This window comes from Diplotaxodon limnothrissa, linkage group LG8 (assembly GCF_057381915.1).
Source record: "Diplotaxodon limnothrissa isolate DT_005_m linkage group LG8, D_limnothrissa_male_GT1.1, whole genome shotgun sequence".
In the NCBI taxonomy this organism is placed as follows: Eukaryota; Metazoa; Chordata; class Actinopteri; order Cichliformes; family Cichlidae; genus Diplotaxodon; species Diplotaxodon limnothrissa.
This window is the reverse complement of record NC_140603.1, coordinates 28,217,477-28,239,159: the sequence shown is the minus strand read 5'-3', so window position 1 is coordinate 28,239,159 and position 21,683 is coordinate 28,217,477. Positions and strand designations below refer to the sequence as shown.

Sequence of the window (21,683 nt, the reverse complement as noted above, 5' to 3'; positions counted from 1 at the left end):
AAAAGTAAGCAACAAACAAAAGGTGTGCATTATTGAGAGAACATGGCCAAAGAAGAAGAAAACTCTTCGAGCTCAACATTGAAGGATGTTTCAATTATCAGCAATTCGTGCAAGAGCAAAAGGTGTGATACAATTGCATTAACCAGAGTTAGGTGATGTAGTGCAGTTAGAATTTTTAAGGTTTAAAAAGTAAACAGAACGTCATAAGTAAGGTGCAGCACAGCCAGAGTAAGCAATCTCCTGTGCCAAAAGATGATCATTTGCCAAAAAAAAGTGATTTCTGGTTTTTAAACTGCTATAAATCACCCTTTGGCCTGTAATATGTGAAATATATGTCTAATATAGCCCTCATACGTGAAATCAGCAAATCCCCTGAGACAGGTAGAAGCCACACCGTTTTTGGCAAACTGACTTCTTTATTTATCCATTTTAAAAATCTCACTGACATTAACCCCCCCCTTTAAGTGTGAGGCCACGAGGGTAGCAGAAATATAACAAATATAACAATCGTTCTATGAAGATATTTTAAGTGTCCAAACATGGACTAAATTGATTATAATTTGGGTACAATAACGCGGTCATGTAGATAATTCCAAAACAGGTAACTTCTTTATTGTAGATATAGCCCCTTTGTAAACCCTGTTCACTAAAGTCTATTAACAATATAAATAAAGACACACATTACACATAGAAACACCAGATATCACTTTGGCACAAACACAGAAACATCGGTGTAGCAGCTGGGGCCTGCGCAGCTCGCATCCCACCCTGCTGCTGTCTCCGCCCACGGACTGAGGATCTCCGTGACGAGCACACCCGCGGACTGCTGCTGCTCCTCCGACAGTCACCGTGGAGAGACGGCGCCCGTGGAGCTGCCGTAAAAACCCGGACACGGACGACCAGAATCGGCTCAAAAACAAGGCGAGTAACGGCTTTTATGTTTGTGTAGAAATTCACGGGAGAGGCTGATGTTTAAATCGCTTCCTCCTTGCTGCGAAAGTGCTGGATGTTAGGAATATTCGCCTGTCTGTTACACAGAAGGGAACAAAGCATATTAAAGGAACATTTGAGCCATTTCGATGGGGTCTGAGCTCTAGATATGCTTTAGAAATGCTTTCCTGCCATGAAAAATGACGAGCTGCCACGTGGGTGAATGTGTGTGTGTGTCGGGGGGAAGAACGCATTTTAATGCAGATGAAATGTGGAGCAAGGGGAAATTCAATTTGAGTCTGATGAGTATATATACAGAGATACGTTAATATTAAATGCACTGAGTGACAGTTAGGAAGCGCTGCCATCCTCTCCGTGGGCTGTCCCACATGAAAGATCAGCTGCTCAGCATCTCTAATCAGCTGCTCAAAAAAAGGGAAAAAACTCCAGATTATTCTCCTAATATTTGCTTCCCCTCCTTTCAGACACCTCCAGCTACAGTCATGAGATGTGTAGAGTATCTGCAGGCAGCTGTGCAGTGTGCAAAGAATGAAAATGGGGAAACAGGATGTCAGACCTTTCATTTTCACCCACTCAGAAAGAGACATGTACACTTTATAGGGGAAAACACAGGAGGAGATGTAAGGAGCTGAAGCATGTCTCCCTCATAATAAAAACAAACAACAACATATGTGTGTTAAATTGTTCCCTGGGGTCTGATTTTTGTTTTTCTTGACATACATTTTCATCATAAATTAAGTGACAGAAGCTCTGAATTTCCCTGTGGGTGACTTCACTACTCAAACAAAAGCTGCATAGACGCCGGTTTTGCATAGTTGTTCAAAGCATGCCTAACTTTAAGCTCCGCGTCACAGAGCTAAAACCAAAGTACAATAGTACTGAACTCTAAAAGAGCGATGTAGCTTCCTGGGTTAAAAAAAAGGAACCGCTGTGTGCTAACCCTGAAAGTGATATTAACAATAAATCAAATGTCTAACTGTCAGAGTCAGTTATTTAGTTTAAGGTTTTGTTATAGTCGAGAAGTCAGAAAGCTACCACCAAAGTTATTTTTGACTAAGGTAAATCAGTGGCAACTTTATCAGTAATAGTTGTTATTAAACCCGTTTTATCCTCAGACACGAGATTTGACAAGGTGCTGCAAACATTCCTCAGAGATGTTAGTTCATGTTGACTCGATAGCATCACACCGTCGCTGCAGATTTGTCGGCTCTGTGATGCAACTTTCCTGTTTCACCACATCCCAAGGTGCGTTTTCCAATTGAGATCTGGGGACAATGGGGACGTCATGGTACAGTAAAGTCCTTGTAATGTTCAAGAAACCAGTTTGAGATCTCAAACTGAGCCTCACTTTCTTCCCTAGCAAGCGTGACAACAGGGCAAATTCTCCCAGAGAAGTACCACTCACTGGCTATTTTCTCTTTTTGGGATAATTATCTGTAAACCTGCAGATGGTCCTCTTGAAAATCCCAGCACATAAATCACCTTTCTTCGCCATTCTGATGCCCAGTTTGAACTTCAGTGGTTTGTCTTGACCTTATCTACATGCCTATTGCCACATTCCAGATACCTCGGAACTTGGATATTGGAACTTGGGAGTGACGCCACTCCCAAGGTTCAGGAAACTTATAGCATAATACTTATTTTTTTGCACGTAAAAATCAAATTCACAGATAGAGCCTGGTCAGTGCTCTGCATATGGCTTAGTAAGTCAAAAATACACAACAATGGCTGTACAGATTCAGAGTTAACAGTTTTGGCACGGTTTACACTGTTTACGTTCAGTGCCGCCATCTTGGAATGCTAACTATGTGTGCTAACTATATGTTGGTCTGCTGGTCTCTTTACTAGTGGAAAATTCGAGTGAAGGGCATGCTCCACTAAAATTTTCTGACTTATCCAGAAACACACTGTTAATGCATTGCATATCTGTCAACTGATTGGCAGATTAGATATCTACATTAATGGACCATTGTAACATTAATTGAACATTGTAACTTAGCTGTAATGTGAATACAGCTAAGTTTAGCTATTTTGCTACAATTCTTTCTTTCAAAGTGATCATTTACCCAATGGAAAAAACATTTCAGGTGTCACCGAATAAAACAAAATGTTCACTTTTTAAAACATTGTCCACATTAGAGTGACAAAGGAGAATAAACCTTTTACTGGCTTGTGATTGAGTTGCTGTATGAGTGTATAATGTCCTGTTGTTTTACAGTTATGTGAAGGGGTTAGAAGGGTCTCAACAAACCCTTTAGTCTTTACCTTCACAGAAGGTGGCTAAGCAACATTTAATGTTATTCTTAACAGGTGCAAGGTCTGGAATAATGCTTAGGTGGGTGGTCTGGGCATTATAACAAGCTGATCAGGGTTACCAGTAGGGCTCGGTATCGTCACTGATTTCTAGAATCGATTCAATTCCGATTCACAAGGTCCCGAATCGATTTGATCCACGATTCGATTCAAATGATTCGATTTAAATCTGGGAAATTTTGCCTCAGACAGTCAGAAATGTTACAATTCAGATCAGTACATTTGCATATTTTTGTATCTATAAAAAGGAAGCTGACACTCGTAAGACTTTATCAAAGGTGTGAGCATCACAGCACATGCCTTTGTGTCAAAGCAGCTGAAGATAAAACACAGAAAAACATGAAGGTGATTTTCTTTGCCTGGGATTTTATAAAAAATATTCTGCAGTACATCAAAAACGAAAGAAACACATTAATCAACTTATGAACATTACCTCTGAAGTTACAGAGGTTTTATCAGAGACACTGCTAAGCATTTTGCATAATTTTAAAAAGTTTAAATTTGTTCAGTAGCCCATTGAACAGCAGAAATTAGGTTTTCTTTTCGGAAGTAAGTAAAAGGGAAAAAAACAGCGGCCGACAGCGCTGTAAATTACGGTAGACTTGTGCGTAACAAGCAAGCAAATAATGCAGAAAACAGATTTTTAGACGGGAAACTGTTCTTGAAGTGTACTGTGTGTGTGAGAGAGAGAGAGGGAGAGCTGTGCATAAAGTGTGATTTTTATCGTGGTAGAAGCAAAACAGCAAAAGTCAGAGTGAATTCATGACGATGTTTATGTGAAGCGTAGTTTGGATCTTCTTTTGCTGCTGGTTCCTAAGTTAATTTGTAAATTTTTGTAGTAAATTGTAAATATTGTAGAACTTTTCTTCTGTCATTTAATGGTCGGGCATTGTACAGCTACAAGCATTTCACCCCCATGTCATACTGTGTATGGTTGTGTGTGTGTGACAAATAAAATTTGAATTTGAATTTGGTTCAGTCAGTATTGTTTGGAGAGAGATAAAACTAACAGCTTTAGAATCAGCGAAAAAATGACGTAAACACAAAGCGCGGAGCCGCCAAAACATCAGAATCGGCGAGCTGTTGGCTTTCAGCCTTGACCGTGTCCCTGCCGTCGGGTGAGAAAGGCGACATCTCACTGATTCTGATCTGCGGATCCGCGCTTTGTGTTTACGTCTTTGTGCAGTTCCTGCTCTCATTTACTGTTTTAGCTGATTGGTGGTTGTTGAAATTTTGTGAGGTTTCACCTGAGATTCTGGCATTTTGGGCAAAATAAATTTATATTAAAAAATCGATTCAGGATTTAATGAATCAATATCATGTTATCCAAGCCAGAATCGATTTTAATCGATTACCAAAACCCACCCCTAGTTACCAGCTTCAATGGTAAGTGGTTGTAATGTGCAAATTTCTGTTTGCATAGCACACTGGTGGTTAGGCTAGTTATCATGGCTTATTAAAGAGAGTGGAACTAGAGGGTGATGACTTTCGATGCCGTTGATGCAGGGATGTCAAACTCATTTTAGTTAATGATTGACACCCCTGCCTTTAGGTAACAACATCCACTTAAAACTTAAAGTTATAGTTGCAGTACTGTAAAGGTGCAAAATTGTGTCCACGTGAGTTGGGAATACAATCCGTGAAGATATTTCTCTGCTTTGTAGTTGACACAGCTGGAAATTGTATCTTTGGGAAATGTTTTGCTAGGGTACTTACAGTAAAATAGGGCTATTCATTCAAAGGTTTGCGTGAGTTCATGTTAGTGTAAACTTAAGTCTCCCTTTCCACGCCACGTTTGTCCCTCAACCTTTTTGACCCTTCTTTTGTCAGTGCGCTCACAGTCTAAACTTATTTTGAAATGCTGATAAGTGAAAGCCTTTAACTGGAAATGTAGACGCTGTAGTCCCGTGGGGGCTTTCATTCTGCACACAGGAGAAATCATGGGATGATTCATGACTGCAGCTAAATCATTCCTAATGATTGTGGCAACACAACAGTCACCCGTCTGTCGGCTGGTATGCGTTGCCAAGTTTAATTTCCTTTATTTCAGGATGTACAAACCTTGATTCCAGCCAGTGAGGTTATTATAACTCGGACATTCCCCTGGTTTTCCGTAACTGATTACCTGTTTTAATAAAGAGTCATTGTCTGATTTCCTTGTGTTTATAACCTTGGCTCTGCTGGCATTTTGTGAGTCCTTTAGGGTCAGAGCAAAGTGAGTAAAATTACAGCAGACAGTTTACCTTTTTACGGAGCCCTGCAGAGGACATGGGAGAAAAAAAAAATTAAGACGGACTTTTGCGAGATCTCGCAAAACAAACTCGGGATCTCGCAAAAGATCTCGCAAAACTTTTTGAATTCCAACAATGGCGGCAGCTACTTAGTTGTAATATTACTCTTTCTGGGTCACAAAATACACTTTTAAGATATTTTGAGGCGTGAATGTAGTTGTGTAAACGTCAGATATCTGCTCGGTTTACAAGACATCACATATTTGCAAAAGTGCTCCGACGTTTTCGGAGATGTATGAAACTTTTGCGAAATCTTGCAAAAGTTTTGCGAGATCCCGAGTTTGTTTTGCGAGATCTCGCAAAACTTTTGCGTCTTAATTTTTTTTTTTCTCCCATGTCCCCTGCGGGGCTCCATACCTTTTTCAACAGTGGTTTGAGGTAAATATGGGTTCAATTAAGTTTTAAAAGCACTAATATTGATGAGATTTAATTGGCATTTTGTTTTTATTTTGTGTTGGTATTTAAATTTTGTTTTTAATATTTTCTTTTTTATTCTCATGTATTTTTATTTCTATGCTCCCCACTTTGGTCAGTGTTGCTGCTTTAGAAATAAAGATGACTTGGCTGAACTTTAAAACCTCTGGAACAGTGTTCAGTTAAAATGCGATGAACAAGCTCAAAACCCTTTGTTAAAACTTTACCAAGGCTAAATTTGTTTGTTTGATGTTTGTAAACATGCCCATGTGTCCTGTAATGAAGTTTAACTTTATAAAGGGATCTTAATGAAAGCTGCTTAGCTTGCTAGCATGGTGGTTACCATGATAATAGGGCTATTAATTAAATTCAGTATGTTTAAACCACCAACTGAAAGAAGCACCTTAGCTTGCTAGGATGCTCGTCAGCATGCTAATACAAACATAACAAAGAGGGTTAGCTTGTTAGAACAAACTCAATAAAGATGCTTAGCTTTTTAGCTGAGAGGCTATTAACAAACAAGACACCTTCATTTATTTATTTTGACTACTGTTTCAGGTTTTGACTTGTCATTTAATTAAATAGCTTTGTTATATCTTAAGTATAGTACAGTATAGCATTTTGCTGAATGATATTCAATATTAGACCTGTTTAATGTTTGAATGTTTTCTTTTTTGTTTAGCTTGTTAGCATGCTAACATGTAGTAATATTGCTTGGACTTTATCCTGAGGTGAACATAAATGCTATATTTCTTAATCTCTCCTGTCATTTCACTTTAAACTCTTAAGACTTTGTTTAAAACATGGTTGGAGCCACTATAAAGTGTGGACTACTGCATTTTTATTGTTTTTTTTGTTATTAACCAAAGTGACCAAAATTGAGCTCTAGGGTGGAGTGCTGAAGTTATCAGATAATGTTAGCTAGCTTAGTTAGCAAGGTGTAAAAGGTGCTGTTTGCTAAAATCATTTAAATCATAGCCTAATAGATATTTTGGACACCAATAAATCTGTATCGGCAAATAATTTTTATTTGTTGCCTGATAAATGAAAAATTTAAAAGTAAGAAATATGAGCATCTCCCTGTTAAGGTGTTTAAGAAATCAGCCGAGTCAATTTAGGCTAAACATAAAGGTGTAATCCACAACTTGTTGTGATTGTAAAATTAATTGATTTTTAAATGCATTATCGCATTATTTTAGTAAGATAAAAAAAATACAAGTATCCGATTTATAAAACACCAAATATAGGTATCGAGATTGAAAATTATGTATCAGTTGGGCTCTGGTTTAAATCACATGGAGATCAGCACAGTATGTCTGTCGGTTATTTAGATAGTCCAACTAGTGCCAAAGTTTAACATTACTTCTAATGAAAACCACTCACAATTATACCTGACATGTTGTTTGCTTTTTTTGATTATAGGGTCTATAAAGGTTACAGCAGTTTCAGTGACATGGACAGCAAGTGCAATCACACACCCTCCAGAACTAACACAGGAGCCTTGCCTGAACTGCCAAGCAGAAAATGACTCAGAGAAATGGAATCAGCGGGACGAGTGATCGCATCCTCCACTCGGAGGCCTCCAAGGTCTTCCAGCAGGCCAATGGTATGGACCATGAGAAAATCCAGGAGGCTGATGATTGTGAATTGGAGGAGAGGGGACAGGAAGGAGGGCGCCGAGTATCCGTGGCTGTAACAGGAGCAGTCGAAGCTCCAGATGGCGGCTGGGGCTGGATGGTGCTGGTTGCCACTATACTTGTCCTGGCTTTGACACTGGCATTTCCCTCCTGCGTGGGAATCTTCTACACTGACTTGCAGAATGAGTTCCACGCAACCAACAGCGAAACCTCCTGGGTGCCCTCCATCATGACGTCAGCGCTTCATGCAGGAGGTAAAGCTAGAAGACCAGGAAATAAACCAGACCCAAGTTTTTTCAAGCCTAATTTACTCATTTTGGTGTAATTGAAGAGAATAATAACTAGAATTTACCATACTACTGAAGTTGCCCTTTAATGCCCCCTGGCTTGAGGGTAGTTTTAGTTTGCAGTTGCTGTTATTGTTCAGGGAAAGTATGAAACCAGATAGAGAGAGAAACAGAGGATGCTTTAACCCGTCTTGCTGTGTGATGTTGATTTAAAGGTTATTCCATGAGAAGCTGCAGTCCTGTCATTTCCCACAGCCTTAACTGTTTCATTCACAGAAGAAATAATGCAAACCTTAGAGCGGCTATTTTCCTTCTGAAGTCTTCATTCCTGTGCTGATGAAAAGTAAAACTCAAAAGAAGCTCATCCTATCATAAATCAAAACTTTCAGATTTATTAGATTAGTTTAAAATAGCTGATTTAGCAATAAATTGTCACTTTTAATAGCAGTTAAACAAAACTAAACTGACATACTTAGTCTGGCATGATTATCTAAGGTCTAATGTTTCCTGACTTTCAGAAGATATTACTGTTGACTTATTATTTACCGTGATCCTCTCTGTACTGTGTAGGGTCATGATAGACACTGGTTACCAAGAATAAAATGTACTGTATATAAATTATAAATATAGCCACAGTGACATCACCCACATTTTACATTCTCTTTTTGCACCCCCAGGCCAAACGGGTCAGAGAGGTCCAACAAAAACTCAACAGCGAGGTACTAGAAGTATTTTCTAGTACCTCTAGTACCATATTCTCCATAGGGATGTTGGTAATAAGCCATAATGTTGTATCCATCCAAAGTAGATTTACTATGAGTATGACATTATAAAACTATAGAAGTCTGTATATATCATCCTTAATCCTGTATACAGATGGATCGGGTATAAAGCAAATCAACCCACAGCTGTTAGGTGGAGGAATCCATCCACAGGGGCCAAAACTGAGAGACAGAGACTAAAATCAGGGACCAAATTATAGCACTTTTTTTATTTCTGATCTTCATATCTTCATCATTTTCATATCCGCAGATTGTAGATTTATGACAAGAAGGCGTCACACAATTATTCTTATTCTGCTGGCTTCCTTTTAAATCCATCCAAAAACGGAGATTAGTTTGGAGATTTAACCCCTGGAAACACAAGTTGGAAGGATTATGGTCCTTTATCTATGTCCAAGAGTCCTTTCTTCATTAGAAAGATTAGAAATAAGTTTTATGTGATGAGTGGGTGCACATAGTGCAACTTCTTATCTGTCTTATAAGTTTTGAACTGTCAATATTTAAAATGCTAGAATAAAAAGATAGTGGAAATCAGCCCATGGTTTATCTCAGTGTTATCGCAATGGTTGGATAAAGTTCCTCCTCTTTACAATTTCTTCACTCCCAAATAAATTTCAACAACATTTATCAAAAAAAAGTAATAAGCATCATAGTTTTTATTTGAGATGAGGGAAGAGTTCACACATTCAGTATAAAATGCAATTATATGCGAGCGTTTGATCAGAAGCAGCCTGTGGCCTACAACACCTGAACAACTGGTAACTGCCTGTTTAAGTGCACTCCTATGCAACTTAAGTTCCTCTCCTTCAAACTTCTTCCTTCCATTTTCTGAAAATACAGCACACTATTAGCAAAAACCCTTCATAAGGGCCATTTAAAGTCCTCACACGTTTACTGTTTACTCGAACAACATTACATCACGATGACTGTTAAGTATGAACAGGCGACATGCATTGAACAAAACGCAGACACAGAACGTAACATCCCTTTCACGGGGGGATAGTAAAATGAACATAATATATAAGCTAGTCAAAATAATCGGGATTTATAATGAATCTTTAAAAAACCCATACAGATAGTGATAATTGTTGTATGTGGCAATATTAGATTGACCGATAACAACGAGATCAACAATACAGGAGCTTTTGATGAAGAGGAAATTAGCTTTTATGTTATTTATGAAATGTAAAAGCAGAACTAGAGCATAAAAATGCCATTTGATACACATCAGAAAAATATGGGCTTGGGAAAGCTTTAACACAGCAGCACTTCAAGTTTATTTTTTAAGGTTTACGATGAGGATGTTATGCAGTAATGTCAGACTCATCCTTTAATGCTGCTCTGAACAAACCAGAGGTAAATGTATGTTTTGGTCTAAGATGTACACAATAATAGTTGTTTTGTTTTTTCGCATCCATTTCTATTCAAACAGTCAAGATGTGACTTGTGCAGACTTTTAGCTTTTTTAGAGGCTCAGAGCTAATTGGACAGGCTTAGGTTTATCTCCAGTAAATTGCATGAGGGAGCCTTGTCCCAGGCCTGATTTGTGAGCTTAAGAAGTGATTCATGAGTTATTAAAACTGTAACTTTAGAATAAACACAGTCTAAAAGATTCTGATAAAGAATAGCGTGATTAAATTTTTTTTTTAATGGCGCAAAAACTGAAGTTTTAAACATGTTAGTTCAGTGATTTTCCCCCATTAATATCTAGCAGATCTGCTGTTTAACAACAGAGATAGGCCGTGTTAAATTTGACACCCCTGTTAGTGACCTTTAAACAGTGTACACTGCTGTATTTGCTCAAGCTTTCAAGTATACACAGTGAGATTTTTTTCATGGCAGGCAGGTGAGTCAGGATGATGTGTTAGAGATTGAGAAATCTACACACAAAAGGTAGTGTAAGATGAAATCTAATCTCACTGGCAGGCAGGTGAGTAAGAAACAGATGTGTCATCTTGTGCACAGTGTAAATGAATGAGCAGACATATTTTCAGTCATATGTTCGGTTCTTTTGAAGGTCATCCAGTCGGTGCAGATTACAAGTTATGTGAAATGTGCTGGAGGATTAAGGCCTTTGCCCACTCGGGTTCTGGTATTAAACTAAGAGCATTAAATTTGATCCACAGGTCCCTTTTGTAGCATGTTGGTGGAGAAACTTGGCTGCCGAGCGACAATCATGTTGGGAGGGGTCCTGAGCGGGCTTGGAATGGCTGCCAGCTCATTTACCCAGTCAATCACTGAGCTTTACATCACCGCCGGGGTCATTACAGGTCAGCAAGCACTCAGTAGATTTATTATCCCAGCACACATTTCATTGCCATGGGTACACACAGCTACCTGCCGAGCATCAAAGGGCAGGCACAGGTAGAGTTCAGCTGTGCCGAATATTTGTTTGGTTGTTGTAGACCAAAGCAGACAGATTTTGGACAACTGTAAATGCATCATTACATCTTTTATATCACTTAAATTTGACATACAGACATTCAAAAGAAGTTAAAACTCTAATTTCACTTCATAACAGCCTTGGTCTAATTTCCATAGTTGTGGCTGTTCATTTTTGTGGTAAACTCATAAAGATACAGATACAAAAATTTTACTGCTTTATCTTATTTTTTTAAAATGTTATCATTGGTACTCCCTGCATAAAAGGAGAAGCCTTACCCAAGGTACCTCTGGACTACTTCCATGTCTTTCCTCTTGGACTTATGCATCTGCAAGTGTTTCAAAATATAAACCTTTCATCATGATTTAATTTTCTGGGAGTGGACGAATTCGCAGTAAGTCAGATCTGTATAGTAGCACAGATGTTGAGTGACTTGTCTGGGGCCAGAATATGATATAAGAGGTTGGTGGACCATCTCTGAAAGTATTTGTCTTAAACTAAATAAATGGTCTAAGATAAAACATGCTTTCCATAGTGGAATATGGTTTCATAGAACCGAGGTTGCTCATGTAACCATGTTTCCTGGTCATGTTTCTGTCCTAATGAACTACACTTCAAGCTTTGTCATAGCTGGAGTATAAGTTCTCATCACGTGCCCTAATCCTAAAAATGAAAGCTAAATGTTTTAGTTTGAGGTTTGCAGTTAAATCACCGCACATGGTCTCACAATGGTCAGTACATGACTTCTACCAGCTGTTGTCCAGAGGTGCACAAGGAGGTTACCTTGAAGGGAGGTCTGACAAATTTAGAATAATAAATAATAAAAATAATAGAATAAAAATAAAAGCATTAGCAAAAAACATTTAGTGTTACTCAGGATAGATTAAACATAATAGAACTTTTCTACATTTATACTTTATAATCCATTAGCACTATCGCTGATAATAAAAATGTCACTCATCTTTCATTGTTTCAGGTCTTGGTTTCTGCTTCAGCTTCCAACCAGCTGTGACAATCCTGGGACACTACTTTGTGCGTCGCCGTGTATTTGCCAACGCCATGTCCTCCACGGGCACCGCCTTGGGACTGTGCGCTCTGCCTGTCCTGGGAAACTACCTCCATACAGAGTACGGTTGGAGAGGAAGTTTTCTCATTCTGGGGGCCGTCCTGCTGAACTGCTGTGTGTGTGGAGCTGTGATGAGGCCCCTCCAGCCCAAAAGGCATCGTGGCCAGCCGCTGATGAACCACGGACCTCCTCCGCCAGATGAGAATAGTGAGAGCAAGAAAAAAGGGAGGGTGAGGACGATTTGGAGCTCCATGTTAGCTTTCCTGAGCAAACACATGGCCTTCAATCAGTTCTGCAATAACTTGCGCTACCGCGTGTACTCCATCGGCATCACGTGGACGATGCTCGGGTTTGTGGTACCTCTGGTGTATCTGGTTCCCTACGCCACAGCAAATGACATGGAGCCGAGTCAGGCTGCGTACCTGCTGTCCATCCTGGGGATCGTCAACATCGTGGTGCGGCCACCGTTTGGCATCGTCTTTAACATGCCATGGTTCAAAGGGCGACACGTTTACGTGTTTTCTGCAGCTTTGCTTGTCAATGGGCTCAGTAACAGCATCTGCTGCATCGGGCCCAGCTTCCATGTACTGCTGGCTTACGTGGTGATCTACGGGCTTTCCATGAGCGTGGTGGGCTCCCTGATGTTTACTGTCCTCATGGATGTAGTGGAGATGAGCTGCTTTCCCTCAGCCCTTGGCCTCCTTGCTGTCATGGAGAGTGTCACGCTGCTCATTGGGCCTCCACTGGCAGGTAAAGGAAATATAGATATTATCATGAGTGAGAGATGTGAAGAGAATGTAGGTCACACTTTTTTATCCCATGAAACCATAACCATAAAGCCAGTAAAAACCCTGGAGGTATAAATATGCAAAATAATTTTTGCCTGTAGTCTCTCTTCATGTTTTCTGCATCACTGGCTTAGATTTTGCATGATGTATGGGACTGGGGGAACAGCTAAAGAGCTGCTTAAAGGATTGGCTTCAATTTTTTCAGGGACTTCAAGGCAACCTCATGAACTCTGGAACAGGTTTGCTCAGGTTTATACTGGCCCTAAGGAGATTCCATCTAAGAGCACCATAGTATAAGGGATGGGGAGAAAATCCAAAGCCCTGTTAATACAATTAAACCTTCAGACTGAAGCTAATTTATGGTCTCAGGTAGACAGAAAGTATTTCCTCTTTGTGTTACTGTGAACTTTGTGTAGTATATATTCCAGACAAACAAAAGGAAGGACTCTGACACCTTTTTGTTTGGCTGCTGGAGCCTCATAACAACTTGAGACCTTTACCAGTAAGAGTCTGAGTGATGGAGCAATGCCAAAAATGCATGACTGTTTACAAGTTGCCAAAAAAGGGGAAAATACTTTCTATAGAAGTTTATCTTCAGTGACTTAAAAGTCCTTTCATACCCACTTTGGCCTTTCTCAGGACTTCACGTCACTTAAAGTTATTGCTTAGTTTAAAATGGATTTCGAGAAAAAAAAAAAGACCAACAGGCTACAAAATCAAACATATCTTTCTAAAACTGACCAATCAACAGTGGGCCGCTCAACAGTGGGCCGCTCAACAGTGGGCCGCTCAACAGTGGGCCGCTCAACAGTGGGCCGCTCAACAGTGGGCCGCTCAACAGTGGGCCGCTCAACAGTGGACCGCTCAACAGTGGCCTAAATGTGACCTTCCTTTTGAAATTAAAAATGAAACTGTTATGGTTAGATGCAACACATGACGAAATCTGAATCTGGTCTGTCTGGAAAATGTGATATAAAAATCAGTTGGTCTTAACCTCCTAAGACCCGAACTCTTCCACGGCATGCATTTTTAATTTCTCTTTGATATTTTGGCATATTGGGGTCTGATGAATGTAAAAACAAAGAATTACCAGATTTTTTTTTTTTTAACCTTATTTTTGTTTTTATGAAAAATAAGAGCCACATATGGCTAAAATTTAAAATTTTGATAGAACAGTAGCAGTATAATGTCCTCGTAAGTGGATATCAGGCCCTTGTACAGCAAAATAGAGTATTTTGGTCTAAATAACCCAAAATGTGATGTCCACATATGTGGACGCCAGGTCCTAGGAGGTTAAGCAGGCTCAGTTATTCCCAGGTAACCAGTATCATAGTTCAGACAGGGCAGGTGTAACAACAAAAGGTGCGTTTGATGAAGTAAATGTGTTGCTCAATACAGGCATGGAAACAATCCAAATGTGAAATGACAATGAGGCTGGGTAACGGCAGAAGCATAAAGAGAAACTCTAACAAAGGTAAACATAAGATTAGATAAGCACACTCAGATTAGAAAAGGTGGAGAAACCAGACACAAGAACCAGAAACGCCACAGAAACATCATCAAACCCCGATCTGAGGGGTGAAGCAAATTCAACATAGCCAGGCTTTCCTGGCAGAAGCTGATTTGACAAAAAATAAAACTCCCGTAAGAATGAGCGATTATCATGCCGACTGCTTCACTCTATATTCACATAAAAGTTTGTAATTCAGGCATCATTTAGCTGTTTTCTTTCACTAAACGGACAGATTCAGCGCCGCCTACTTCAGTCAGAGAAATGATCAGATAATGAAGATCTGTAAAAAATATAAAATATATGATGGGTAGCACAGGTGCTCCACTCACACAGGTGCGTGATGCTGCGGAAAAGCATTAGTGATTCGTAGTTTGCCGATGATTTTAAACCACAACTCCAGACCAGGTTAACAGTTCAGCTTAAGATCAAGCCAGGCTAAAAGAGCACTGTACTGAAAACTCGTCTCTCTAATTAGTTAATCTCGTGGCAGAAATACTTTCAAAATAAAAGTGGAGGCCAAAAGAACGCAAACTCAAACATATGACAAAAACATGATAGTTTGAGTCTTTGGTGAATTTTCATCCATTTTTTGCACCAGGTTGTTTCTTTATGGTTATTTTTTTCATCTATCCTCATGTTTCTTATCAAGTTACAGTGCACTGACCTCTATTGATCAGTGGCAGAGCTTTGTTGCTGTAGATAAGTCAGTTTAAAAGCCAGCAAGTCAATATTAATCCAGCTCCATCTAAATTCCTGCTCCATACTCATCTTTTCCTTTTATCTGGTTCAACCTATAAAAAAACAAAAAAGTAAAGCCTTCATGTGTGATTGCATACGCTTCAGTGCACATGTTTTCACATGTGTGTTATGTGAACGGCTGAAATGAAGGAGGAGGCGGCACTGCAGGGTGTTGAGGCCGTTTAGCACAGAGAGAAAAACAGTTTGTTCTTCTCAGTGGAGAAGCGAGCTCGAGCTGCAGCAGAGTGAGAAAAGGGCAGAGGCTTCCTCTCCCTCTCAGGGCTGCTTTCGTCTCAGATGACAGTTATGCTTAGACTGTTTATCTGGCTGCTTCTCCAGCTGAACAGTGACATAACCACAGAGACAAGTCACGGCAGGATTATGTTGCTTGTACATCTGACCTGATGTGCTGCTGATTATAACGGGGAAAAGGATTTTCCGAGGTCACGGTTATGGAAGATAAACACAGTTTGAAAAGATGTCTTTTTTTTCTTTTTCTTTTTTTTTGGTGGAGTCAGAATATATTATGCTGATTTGAATAGAGAACTTGCCTGTGAACAAATATCACACTGACCTCTAATAATAATAATAATAATAATAATAATAATAATAATAATAATAATGGATTGCATTTATATAGCGCTTTTCGGGGCCCTCAAAGCGCTTTACAATTCCACTATTCATTCACTCTCACATTCACACACTGGTGGAGTCAAGCTACAGTTGTAGCCACAGTTGCCCTGGGGATGACAAATTAAGCTCTGGGTCAGTGATTTTCCACAGGTTTGCGCTTATGAGGACTGCACTATGAAGCAAGATTAGTACAACAGATTTAGCCAAGAAAAACCGCCAAGGATTTCTGGACGTCTCTGACGAGAAGCTATCATGAGTCAAAATGCTGACACTGTTGATGTTTTCTTTATTTCCAGGAATCCTGGTTGACAGAACGGGCCACTATTTCCATGTTTTTTTTGCCTGCAGTGCCGTTGTTGCCTCATCCGCCGTGTTCCTTATGGTGTCGTTTTGCTGGCTGGATAAAAAGGAGAGGAAGGCGCTGAATCAGGTGAAGCCACCCACGGCTCCCGACCCGGCGGCACCTACGATTGACATCGTTCCTGGTTGCCAATACAGCAGCGTGTCCACAGAGGGAGATAAAGACAAGGCCTCAGCTAACGGGGCGGAGTATATCACCAGCGTCTGAACCTGCTTACACTGTGTGTCACCTTTTAGCACACGTCACACCTTCGGTCAGACTGTTCTGCAAATGATTCCTAATATTTGCGGCCGCTTGCCTGGTGCGTCAGATGTGTCGAGGTTTATTTTTCTGAAAGATGCCACACATCCTAACATCTGGAGCACCATAAAAGTCAGAACAAATAGTACGAAGAGTAGGGATGGGTATCGTTTAGGTTTTATCCGATACCGGTGCCAAACCGGTACTTTTGAAACGGTGCCGGTGCTTAAACGGTGCTCAAACCGGTGCTTAAAGAATGGAGAACACAAAATTGGTCCAAAAACCTCTCATGTTTAGCTGTTTTTTTTGTAAAAAGATAACAATGTTAGCCTTTTCTGCAGCTATAGGGCATATATGGTATCACTCTTGGCTGGAAGCAGTGCTTAAACAATGGAAAAAAACACAAACTTTGTCCAAAAAAATGTTTAACTGTTTTCCACTTTTTCTTTGGTCATTTTAGCCTTTTTGGCCAGGGTGAAGGGAGTATCTGCCATCAAACAAGAAGACAGCCGCATGTAGCTATGATGATGTTTGCTAGTTCACCTTACATGCATTAATGTAATAACGTGGTTAGCCTACTCAACGTAAATTACACACGAACAACGTTAAGCTACTCACGCAGAGAAGAAGTGTATCACAGCTCAGAAAAAAAAGCACCGAAATGTGCGCTGCTTTTCGGTCTGGTTACTACCGTTTATGTCAGAACCTACCGGTACCCATCCCTAACGAAGAGTTTGCACTGTTTGACCAAGGTTGCATCAAGAGATGTGCACTTAAAAACCACGACGTGATTGTACTGTTTATTGTCAAATGCTGCTGATTTTATCTACACAATCTATCACACATGAGGTATATCACTCTAATAAGCCAAAATACGTACATAATCCCTCATTAGAGAAATCAAATCTTTAGTAGTTGTTTGCTGGAACAGTTTTTTTTTTTTTCAATGGTGTGTTAGTGTACGATGAGCTTAGAGACACAGAGAGTAGATACTCTTGAGCTTTGAAACAGAAAGGAAGGGGACGGTGCAGTAATATCAGTGGGAAACATTGTGGTGCAGCAACCTAGTGAGGCCTTATCAAGAGGGACATGTTATGTTTTTTTCTATTTCCTGTCATGTTACAGTGGTGAATAGTTGTTAAATACAGCCAAAACCAATGACCAAAAGATTTGAGTTTCATCCAGATCTTTCGAACAGTGTTTCCCACACCTAGACTTCACTTGGGTGTGCAACACAGGTATATGTTGCAATTATTTTTTTTATTTTTACAGCCATCTAACATCACTATCAAGCCCCTCACTCTTATTTTGACATTTCAATCGCTGTTAAACAGCTAGCTCTAGTCCTTTCTCTACAGGCAAGCTGGTCAAAGCATTATTCTGACAGGAGGTTGGTACTAGTTCTGCTCTGGAGCTCTTTCACAGCCCCGAGGGGCAGCTCTAGTCGACAGTTGGTCACTAGAGGACATTCGCTCTGTTTGCCTAGGTAACTCTCTAATGTAGAGTTTATGGGCCCTGCTTTGCCACAGGTGCATAAAATCAAGCACCCAGTCATGCAGTCTGCTTTCACAAACATTTGTGAAAGAATGAGCTCAGTGCACTCCAGAGTTGTCCTGTAACAAGATTCCTTCCTAACTATTCCACAGTCAAGTTTAGGTGATATAATTGCAAAGTGGAAAACTTTAGGAACCACAGCAGCTCAGCCATGTGACCACGTACAGTTACAGAATGGGGTTGCTGGGTGCTGAGGCATATACTGCGAGCTCCAAACCTCCCTGGCATTAACATCAGCACAACAGCTGTGCACCAGGAGCTTCACGGCATCTAGCAGCTCCTGTAGGTATAATGTGTAGGTGGCTCAGCACTTCTGTCCACCTACTGCGTCTATCACCTCTCGTATCAGTCTATTCTGCATTCTCACTCTTGTCTCAGCAGTTGCTTTAATCATTGACCGCAAAGTTAAACTTCACAAGAAGTCGCTCGACGTCACTCAATTTCTCAGTCTCTGCTTTCTGTGTGGGCGCCTCTTTGTAGACCATTCCTCCGTGGGATGAGGAACTTTCTTGAGAGCCAGGTGATGGCTCGGTATTTAATGTCTCAAAGTAGGGCTGGGCAATATGGCCTAAAATTCATATCGCGATATAATTTGAAGCATGTGCGGTAACGATATATATCACGATATATTCTTTTCTTCTGTATAACGTATTTTCCACACTATAAGGCACACTTAAAATCGAGAGTGTGCCTTATGTATGAATTCTGGTTGTGCTTACTGACCTCGAACCGATTTTGGCTGCAGAAATCTGTTAAAAATGTTTTAGTACAACTTTGGTAAGCCGCACTGCTTGATGGATTGTCAGAGCATTACGGCTGCCGTAGTGAGGAGCTTCGCGGAGTAATCTGGGTCCAAAACTCAGCTGCATCCTACATCTATCGTTGGCCAAATTTATATTGTTTCTATCGTATATCGTTTCTATCGCCCACCTCTATCTCAAAGTGTGATTGATATTATTTATTTATCAGTTTAGGACGGCGTCCTTTCACCTCTTTCTCAACAAAACCAAGAATAGATTTTTATTCTGTGGGAAACACCATTTCTACTTTAAGTATGATGTTAGAGGGGATAGCCTGAAAGTAGTCTCAAGAACTGAGTTGCGGTTTTGAGCATAGAAGCCCCACCCACTTCAGTTTCCAGCCAATCAGTAGAAAGTTGGCTTACCAGGAGAGGAATTAAAACACCTGGTTTGAGACAGAGGATGAGCTGAGGGGCAGCAGAAAAGCCCACTAAGATAAATGAGGATTATTTTGAATTGTGAATCATGCAAAGCTACTCTGGGAGAGTAAAAGAATAAAAATATGGAGCCAGAAATGAGCAGAATAGGTCCCCTTTAATGGATCAGGGTTGTTTTTATTTTGTACTTATAACATTATAAAGACATCTTAAAAGACCAAAACCAACAATTTGTTATAGCCTGAGGATTAAGCCAGCAGACTGCACTATACACATTGATGTTAACAATCATAAAAAAGCTTTTCACATTTGGACTTCATGTTTTTTCGTAAAGTACCCACAGATTACTGAACACCGTGTACTTTAATGGCAATGTGAACAGCACAGTCAGACCTGTCGCTCACACATTTTTATCACTGATACCTAATCCAGAGTAAACAGGGGCGTGAAGCGCATTAATGCCCTTCCGTGTCAGTGAAACTAAGCGAAAGCTGCACAGCAGAGTGTCGTGACACTTTTATGGTTTAAGGCAGATAATTTCAGGGGTGTGAATACTTTTAAACATGACTGGTGCTAAATAAAAAAAGGCTGTAGCTCTGAATGTGAGTTTGTGGTGACCTGTAGAAGGTGTACTTTGATAAGTGATTAAGAAAATAAATGAATGGATGAAAATTTAAACAACACCTCAGTTTAATGCGTTATTGGTTTGCGCACGCAACTGTTTTATCAGTTGCCACTTTAGCTATATTTCAGCTGTATTGAAAAACTCCATCTATTCTCCTTCACTTATTCACTGGAAACTATCACAGGAAAGGCAGGAAGTCAGGATATTTCCACAGCATGTGAAGTTTAAGAATTTTTGAAATTTATGTGCAGTTATTCAGTTTACATGATGTGCAGTGCCTGACATGGTGTTCATGTGTCCTGCTGTAACTCCAGCCTTTCATTCATCTAAATCATTTTAAGGTTAGACCTTTGTTGGTGTTGGCTGTGCGCCAAAATAACTCTTGAGAAGCCGCACCTGTTGGTCAGTGCTCACCTGATTTATGTCTGTACAGCACAAAAACACTGATAAACACACAGTTCCCAATATTAAAGCCTCTGCCTTATTAAATTTAAGTTCAATGCATCCCGTACTCAGTCTCGTGTTTGATAACAACTGATTACTTACTGCAGCATCACATGCCGGCATTGCCAACCTGGAGAACAGCCATACCGATTATGTTCAGCTTGTTTAAAAGCTAATTACCAGGAGCGGTCTGAGCGAAACTCAAAATTTATATCTTTTAAAATAAACCACAACTATACTTTACAAGTCCGGTTTTGTTCGTAGAAAGCGCCGAATCACTGCTGTCGTTTTTTTTTCTTTTCTTTTTAATGAAATGTTTGTTTGTTTTTTAGCGGGAGTAAGTACCGTATTTGTTTGGGTCTATTTTCAGCTGCGGATGAATACATACTCGTGGCAATGAATGAACTGTGAAACAGTGGAGCTATATCAGACTTGTAGCATGAATTTATTGTTGCTTTTATTCTTGTTAGTGGTTGGTTCGTTTCAGGAATGATAAAGATGAAAAGGAAAGCAGACTGATAGCCCTGTGAGGTCTAAGTCATCATCGATGGTGAGAAATGACCCAGATTCTGCATTTCAGGAATAAACAGGAGCTTTGTGTTTAGAGGTGCTTAGACCTCAGAGGGAATTTTAACAAGGTGTAGTAAACGATATATTACTTTATTATTTTTGGCTTCTTTAAAGAAGAATCATACATTTTCTTCCCACCTTGCTGAGCTGTTTGGTTCACTCAACATGGACCTAGAAAATTGTTGCCTGCACTTCAGAGTCATATATAGCAATTTAACATGTACTGTAATAGCAGTGAATTAATGATGTTTTTCTTTTCTTGTGCTTGCTTTTCATTCCTCAATGCAACAGTGCCTTTTTACATAGCTGCCGTGTTTCGTAAAAATTACCCACACTGATAATTTCACGTGCTTTCAGAAACAAAGAAGCAGATGGTTTCGCTTTTCATGTCAGACATTTGAAACATTTCTTCGAAGGAATATTTCAAAGGCGCTGATCACAGCTCACACTACAAGTACAAGCTATTATAACAGAGTATTGAATACACTTTTCAGGTATAAACTGTATTGCAGTAAACAAAGATGTAAGCACCAACAGAGGATTTTAGTAATTTTTAGATGCTTGTCTTGCTTTAATTCAAATAACTTTATTATAAATTCTTTATTTATATATTATGATTCTGGAAAATAAATGTTTGAATATCAGAGATGTCTCTTGGGATTTTTTTTAATTTTATGTATTTTTGCGTGCCTCGGTTATTATTGGAGAATAAAACACAGCCTCTCAGACTGAGAACTAATGTTCTTCTTATTTTTTATTAGTACACATAATATTGGTGCGTATTTATTTGAAGTATACTGAAAAAGGTTTGAGAGGGATTTAAGCTCCTGAAGCCCAGCAGTTGTTGGTAAGTGCCCAATAAATTAGTGGAAACAGTCAAAGTTTGATCTTACTAGGAAAAAAGACCATTTGATTT

General features: G+C 39.7%; 1 protein-coding gene across 2 annotated transcripts; it reads left to right on the top strand.

Moving 5' to 3' along the window:
* Positions 1–819: 819 nt before the first annotated feature.
* slc16a5a (solute carrier family 16 member 5a) lies at positions 820–21,385 on the top strand. Of its 2 annotated transcripts, none has more exons than XM_085361613.1 (5): positions 820–921; positions 7,392–7,860; positions 10,802–10,945; positions 12,035–12,874; positions 16,093–21,385. In XM_085361613.1, exons 2-5 carry the CDS (start codon positions 7,494–7,496, stop codon positions 16,362–16,364), a joined length of 1,623 nt encoding a protein of 540 aa, XP_085217739.1. In that variant the 5' UTR covers positions 820–921; positions 7,392–7,493; the 3' UTR covers positions 16,365–21,385. The 2 variants fall into 2 exon arrangements, with proteins under 2 accessions (XP_085217739.1, XP_085217740.1); XM_085361614.1 differs by having other exon boundaries at positions 16,145–16,293.
* Positions 21,386–21,683: the final 298 nt, after the last annotated feature.